At 35.0% G+C, this 6,581-nt stretch overlaps 1 protein-coding gene across 1 annotated transcript; it reads left to right on the top strand.

Moving 5' to 3' along the window:
* Positions 1-2,066: 2,066 nt before the first annotated feature.
* LOC109543113 (dynactin subunit 4) lies at positions 2,067-6,206 on the top strand. The gene is made up of 9 exons (XM_019912657.2): positions 2,067-2,161; positions 2,434-2,821; positions 2,955-3,201; positions 3,295-3,440; positions 3,602-3,767; positions 3,840-4,023; positions 4,353-4,563; positions 5,628-5,857; positions 5,946-6,206. Exons 2-9 carry the CDS (start codon positions 2,693-2,695, stop codon positions 6,157-6,159), a joined length of 1,527 nt encoding a protein of 508 aa, XP_019768216.1. The 5' UTR covers positions 2,067-2,161; positions 2,434-2,692; the 3' UTR covers positions 6,160-6,206.
* Positions 6,207-6,581: the final 375 nt, after the last annotated feature.

Raw genomic sequence — 6,581 nt, 5'->3', positions numbered from 1 at the left:
AGCGGTCACCCATCCAAGTACTAACCGCGCCCGACGTTGCTTAACTTCGGTGATCGGACGAGAACCGGTATTATTCAACGTGGTATGGTCGTTGCCTAAAAGTATATGCTCAAACGCGGGTTTTATACGTTCAGTATTTAAGCTCTGGTTAATATTCTTCAACAGGAGGTTCTACATTTTGCTCTTCTTGGGTTTGTGTAAACTCTTCTTCTTCTTCTTGAGTTTCCATATTTTTAGTCGTAATTTCTTATTCACTTTGTATGTATAATCTTTGACGTCAGTTGATGAAAGTTACTTTGAGTTGATCTATTACTGAATGCTCATTTTTGGGCAAGAAATCGTTTTTGGCGTAAAAACCATTACTTAATACTTTTCGCTGCTTCAACTTGTATCTGGATAGAACTACAAAATGAATTAATTTTGGTGATTTGAAGACGTTCTATCTGTTTAAAATATACGGTAAAACGAGGAAGAGACAGGATACACTTGACACACTATATGTATACATACATAGTGTAAGCCATCGCGCGTAGATTGAAAAAAAATATTCTAATGCCCGGTTGCACCGTTTGACTAAACAGTGATTAAAAATTTAATGGTCGTTTAGTTTGAAAAATGTGTTGTACCGTCGCTTAACCACTGTTTTGGATATTCTAAAAAACGATTATATTAACCGGCACTTTTTGGCTGGTTAACGCCCGATTAGGGACCGTTTAGTATATTTCCTTGATTTTTTTTAATACGGGTGACAGTGGCTATAGTCTTAGATCCTATTTGTTAGCCCCTTTAGTTAATCCTGCAACAAGAGCTGAAAGGTTATACATAAGATACGATTTAATTTAATTTAATATTTTCTTGATGTGAATTTGCGTCCACAATCAATCAGGCGATTTAAAATAGGTCCAACAATTTTTTAAAAACTTTATTGTAGTAGATCTTAGGCACAATTTTGTTGCACAACATCGATTGTTAGTTCTTAAAACAATATTTGACAGTACACGGCAATGTGCAATCTCATTTGCAATGATAAATACCCGGTCGCAGCTTCTCCCTTGATAATTTGTTGATTCATTGTTATCAGCGTTATAAAATAAACTGCACCGAGCACAATAATATCACACTCAATAATTGATAAATCAAAATCACTGTCAGTTTAATAACGCAATGTGTATTTGAAAAGTTTATCAGATCTACAGATGCACCCGCACTAAGAGAAAAATGTCGAATTCAAAGTGCATTTGTGCGTCCCAAGCCTCAGGCGCAAAGAGGCCGGAGTGGGAGCCGCCGTGACCGAAAAAAATCGGTTTACCCTCAAAAGTTTTCACTTCAAAAGTATTCAATCTGTGCTTGTGAGGAGAATTTTAAGCAAGCTATTGGACACCATTAATGTTGCCTCCGACAGAATATGCTCTCAGCATTTCCAAAATGATTATTATGAGCGGGATTTGTAATTCGAACTTTTGGGGTACTTGCAAAGCAATCGCTATACTTTATTGCACATCTGGAAACTGTGCTGGCCTACAAAATAAATATATTTTTCTTACTTTTTATTTTCAAGTTTAAAACCTGCTGCAAAATATTTTGTAATTATAAGGAAGATTTATAAAAAAATAATCAAATTGGACAAAGACTAAATAAGCTATATTTAATCACATTTAGCACAGCAAAAAATCACGACACGCAGTGACTTCCACTGACGTCACGCAAATCGACGCAATATTCTACCTTATATTCATAAACCCACAGTATCATGCACTTAATTACATGTCATCACATCAGTGTTTTTCAAGACAGAGACAAGCTGAAACAACCCTGTCTTTATCTTCAGACATCCGTCGCAGATCTCATCACAGGGCTTTTTATGGGCATGCCACCAAAGTACTCGTCTTTATCTATGCTGTCTATGCCAGAACCTGTGGCCAAAAACTAGCGCATATATCGTGACTGACTCCTTGCTTAAATGACAAGCGCAAATCAGTTTGAGGTTACGTTAATCAAAACAAACCAAAACGGGTATACATTAGGGCTCGGAATCAAACTTTAAATAAGCCGAACGGATAAAAAAGTTGTCGGCACACTAATTGTAACTTGTCAAAAGTTGTCGCGAGTCACCAGAACACAAAGAACACAAACACTTAATTTTATATTGACTTGCTGGAGGGTAAATAATTATTTTCATTTGCTTGTAAATATATAACTCTTTGTTTAAATGCTTGTAGAATATGAATAACTTATTTTATAAAAGTATACAAAGTGCATATAAAGATATTTGCACCTTGTGAGATTGATAATGTTGGTGTATTCCAGTATTCGAATTCTCGAGTTATGACTAGATATAATTATTCGCGTTTTAAATATTCGAATACTCGAAATGTTCGAGTTTGATCCTAAGCCGAGCCCTAATACCTAATACATACCCGTTTTGGTAAATAGAAGTTTGTTTTGATTATTGTAACCTCAAACTGACTTGCGCATGTCATTGAAGCGAGGAGTCAGATAGGATATATGCGCTAGTGTGGCCAAAACCGTAATTGTCATGTGAATTGTCACTTGTCAGTGAACCTTAGAGAATTCCTTCGTGTAGATCATAGAGAAAGTAAATTTTTACTTACTCTATAGTGTGGATCAGTGTAGGTACATAGTTATCGAGATTATTGTCCCTTACCAAGGAAAAGAATTTAAAGAAATTACAATGTCGTACATCACCGGCCCTGAAGTAGTTTCGTATGCCTGCACCTGTGGGTTAATAAAGCCACTTCCCAAACTATATTTCTGTAGGCATTGCTCACAGATTCGTTGCTCTTTTTGTGTATGTTCTGAGGTAAGTATGTAAATAAATATTGCTTAGTATCTGCTCCTAGCAATAGTACAAATCCATTTAAATAAATTGTATTGCCAGCAAGTTCAGCTTGCTGATGTGATATCTGATTCAATGTGTTGTAAATTATTTAAAGGTGGATTCTATTTTCTGTGGAAAATGTTCTGAGAATATTCCATCTGCAGAGGCTACAATGAAGAAAAACCGATGTGCAAATTGTTTAATATGTCCCAGTTGTCAACAAGAATTATCCACTAGGATAGCATCGAAAGGTCCAGCAAACCCTACCGATGCCAAGTCCCCGATAAAAAAGACCTACTATTTGAGTTGCTATTTTTGTAGATGGAATTCAAGAGACGTTGGCATTCCAGATCAACCGTCTGGTAAATTTTAGAATTATTTCACTACGCTAAATGTGCAATTATCATATAAACCGCTTGGTCTTTATCTAGTTGAATTAAAATATTAAATTTTAGCCACTGGAGGTTGGCCGCAACGAGACAACGTCCATAGTCACCGTTTACAAGATGTAGTCGATAGCTACAAGCAGATTATGTTGTCCCAAAAGCATAAAAAAGAACACGATAAAAAAAAGAAAATTGGAAAATTTGTCAGTTATACTGTAAGTTTCTGAAATCAGATTTTAGCGGCACACACACTTTACTGTTTTATACATAAAATCTTAACTGTCCGCTTTGTTACAAAAAAAGCTTTCAAGTCTATGCTTAAATCACTTTCTCGTTAACAAGAACGTAGCTATGTAGAAATTCGATTTATATTTAGGATAGAACTGGTGTCACCGCCTCAGCTCTTCGGAAAAAAATTGGCATTCCTGATACCCCACATGCACTCCTCAAAAAACCCAAAATGCCGGAGCCTGCAGTGGCGTCAAACGATGTAGACGAACTGCCTGAACATTTAATAACTACTCCATTGAACTTAATGGACAGTATGTACTGACGAAATCTATAAACATTTGTTAATCAATTGTTTTCATCTCTAAGTTCGCATTTTTCCGTAGTAACGACAGTGGAACAGAGACTTCTGCAGCCTGAGTCTCAACCACTTACTGTCGACAAACTCTTTCCCGTGCGCAAGCAATTGTCAATCAAAAAGTCACTAAGATGTCGTTGCTGTGAGCGCAACGTCAGCAAACCGGAATTTAACCCCAGTTCGGTGAAATTTAAGATTCAATTGTTTGCTTAGTAAGTTCCATATCTAAATTAGTAAAATATCGATAGAAAAATCATTTAAACATATTCATTTGACAGTAAACGACTAAATATTACATTTTACTCTAATGGGTCAATTTATATATATATACATATATATATTTTAGTTTAAAATAGCTTTTTCGCTTTAAAAATTCGTTTATTTAAAATAGCTGCTGAACTAAACTACACTACTATTGAACTATAATTGTCCAAGCCGGCAACCATACTTGGTAATTCACAAGTCGAATTAACATCGTTTTTGTTTTAAAAGAAAAAGATAAGGTAGTTTCTTGAAAGTAACACTCGGATTATTATTGTAGCTTTCACATTCCTGAAGTTCGCATAGTATCGCTCAGTCCATTAGTCGAAGGCGTTCCAAGCGAACTAATTCTTAAATTCACTAATCCCACTCAGCATCAAACTACCATCACTCTATTAAATCTGGATTTAGCAGAGCAAGAGAATTACGTAAAAGAGCTAACCGTTTCGGAGGTCGCTGAATGCTTGGAACATTCATTGTCATTGCAGTCGGTATGTAACAAACATTATCCAGCCTCGCAGTGACTGGTTTATATCCCGCTAAACAATGTTTTGCTTCAGAAACGTATATTTAAATCCCGAAACGTTTCAGTTATCTGCACTGTATGTTTCAGAAATTTTTATGTAATTGAAAATGTCCGCCCTCAGAAATGTTTCTGAAGCGTTGCGCTAAAGGTTATTTAATCGTTGCAAATAAATATTTTGTGACATTATACATGGTGAATCTTTGAAGAGTGCAAATATTTTAATTGGTGATATATTTTGGACCTAGAAGCAGAACTATAGAATTGTCCTGCTTCGAGGACAAAAATATACCACCAGCTGAAATATTTGTACTATCATCAAAGAATCAATGTCTGTACTTTCATGATTCTATAACGTTTTCATAAATATATTTACAAAACAATTTAAGCTAACTTCTTTCAAAATGTTTAAAATTTACAATTCGAACAGGTTCGAAAATTTGATGAATAAAACTCAAATGGCATATGTATATACAATAGAATTTTTATTAAATAAATAAACAAGAACAAACATATAATGTATGGAGTATTCAAGATATTCAATATATACAAAACTTAGTATTATGTAGTTCGATTACGCTCTTGTTCACTAAACGCCAAAGATGCCTGTTAGAAATATTTATTTTCTTTGTTCGGCTCATTTTATTGCCCTCAAATAATATTGATAAGCCTTTTAGTACATAAATGAACTAAACAACTCGAATTGAGAACAGCATAACATCGTCCAGCACATGGGCTAAGTTAAAGATAATTTAGTTAAATATACTTACCTATACTAAAGTTTCTACACTTAAAAAGTATAGGTACTTACCAATATAGATAGTATCACTTAACTACGAAACTTGTGTGCGCTAAAGACGTTTCTGAAACGTTTCCATGATATGTTACATTTGTGCAATATAACTGCAAGTTTGAAACTTTTGTGTAAGGTTTCATGTTTAGCGGGAAAATAATGCATTTGCCGCTCGAGATTCGAACTTGGAATTTCTTGTAAAACGTAACTATTTCGAATATGTACGGTTTCAATTTCAGAAACAGCCTGGATCTCTAACATCAATCTCAGTTGGATCCGGTAGTCAACCATCTAGCTTATTATCGTTGACGCCTCGACAACCGTCTATAACTGTGAAACCAAGAAAAATTGAGCAGCATGTTAATTGTGATGTAGAGATGCCCGAAGGAGCATTTGTTTTGCCGCCACGCGACGACGCCGCGGAGTATGACGAGTCAAGTGACGTCCACAATGTCGAGCATGATCCAAAGTAAGCAACCGAAAGTTAAAATTTATGTGTATTCCAACACTATTAAAAATTGGAAACTAATACTTACTTCAAATTACTCTATCTCTAGACATGTAGTATGGCGAAAGTCTAACAAAGCATTCATCAAATTACTTGTTGTGCCCAACGCCAATCTGCAAGCAAACCAGGATGTCGTATGCGGTTTCTCAATGGAACATATCTATACCAACATTTTGGTTGCTACTATGGAAAACAAACAGCCCCAGAAATCGCACCATAGAGTGAGAATTTTTTTTAATTTGGGAAAAATTACACGTGAGTAGTATATATTTATATTATGTATACTATAACAATAGACAAATTCACAGTTTTTGCTATTGCCGCAGACAGTTAATATCCGTATACCTTACATTTAATCCAAGTTGTACATACTTTCCTGACTGTGTTTCAATTCCAAATCAAAATTTATTCCTGGGTTTCAGTCATTTATTGTCTCTATTTATCAATTAAAATACATGTCGGTGTATTTTTCCAACACAAAGCGAAATACTGTTTATCTATATATATAAAGTTCTCGTGTCACAGTCTCCAAACGGCTTGACCAATTTTGATGAAATTTTGTATGTTCAGTAGGTCTGAGAGTAGGTTGTTATCTATTTTTTATCCCCCTAAGTGATATGGGTGCTGCCATAAACCCCTATCTTTTAATAGCTATATTAGTAATTCAATAAATTTAAAATAAAAT

Source organism: Dendroctonus ponderosae, unplaced genomic scaffold (genome assembly GCF_020466585.1).
Source record: "Dendroctonus ponderosae isolate FM_Combo_2020 unplaced genomic scaffold, Dpon_F_20191213v2 Dpon_F_20191213_1, whole genome shotgun sequence".
Lineage (NCBI taxonomy): Eukaryota > Metazoa > Arthropoda > Insecta > Coleoptera > Curculionidae > Dendroctonus > Dendroctonus ponderosae.
The sequence above is the reverse complement of the archived record's forward strand: the minus strand, read 5'-3'. Positions and strand labels throughout refer to the sequence as shown.

Excerpts from the sequence above, each read along its gene's own strand:
- LOC109543113 (XM_019912657.2), top strand. The coding sequence starts at position 2,693 with ATGTCGTACATCACCGGCCCTGAAGTAGTTTCGTATGCCTGCACCTGT. Across the intron at positions 3,441-3,601 it reads GAAAATTTGTCAGTTATACT|GATAGAACTGGTGTCACCGC; the intron begins GTAAGTTTCTGA and ends ATTTATATTTAG. Across the intron at positions 5,858-5,945 it reads AATGTCGAGCATGATCCAAA|ACATGTAGTATGGCGAAAGT; the intron begins GTAAGCAACCGA and ends CTCTATCTCTAG.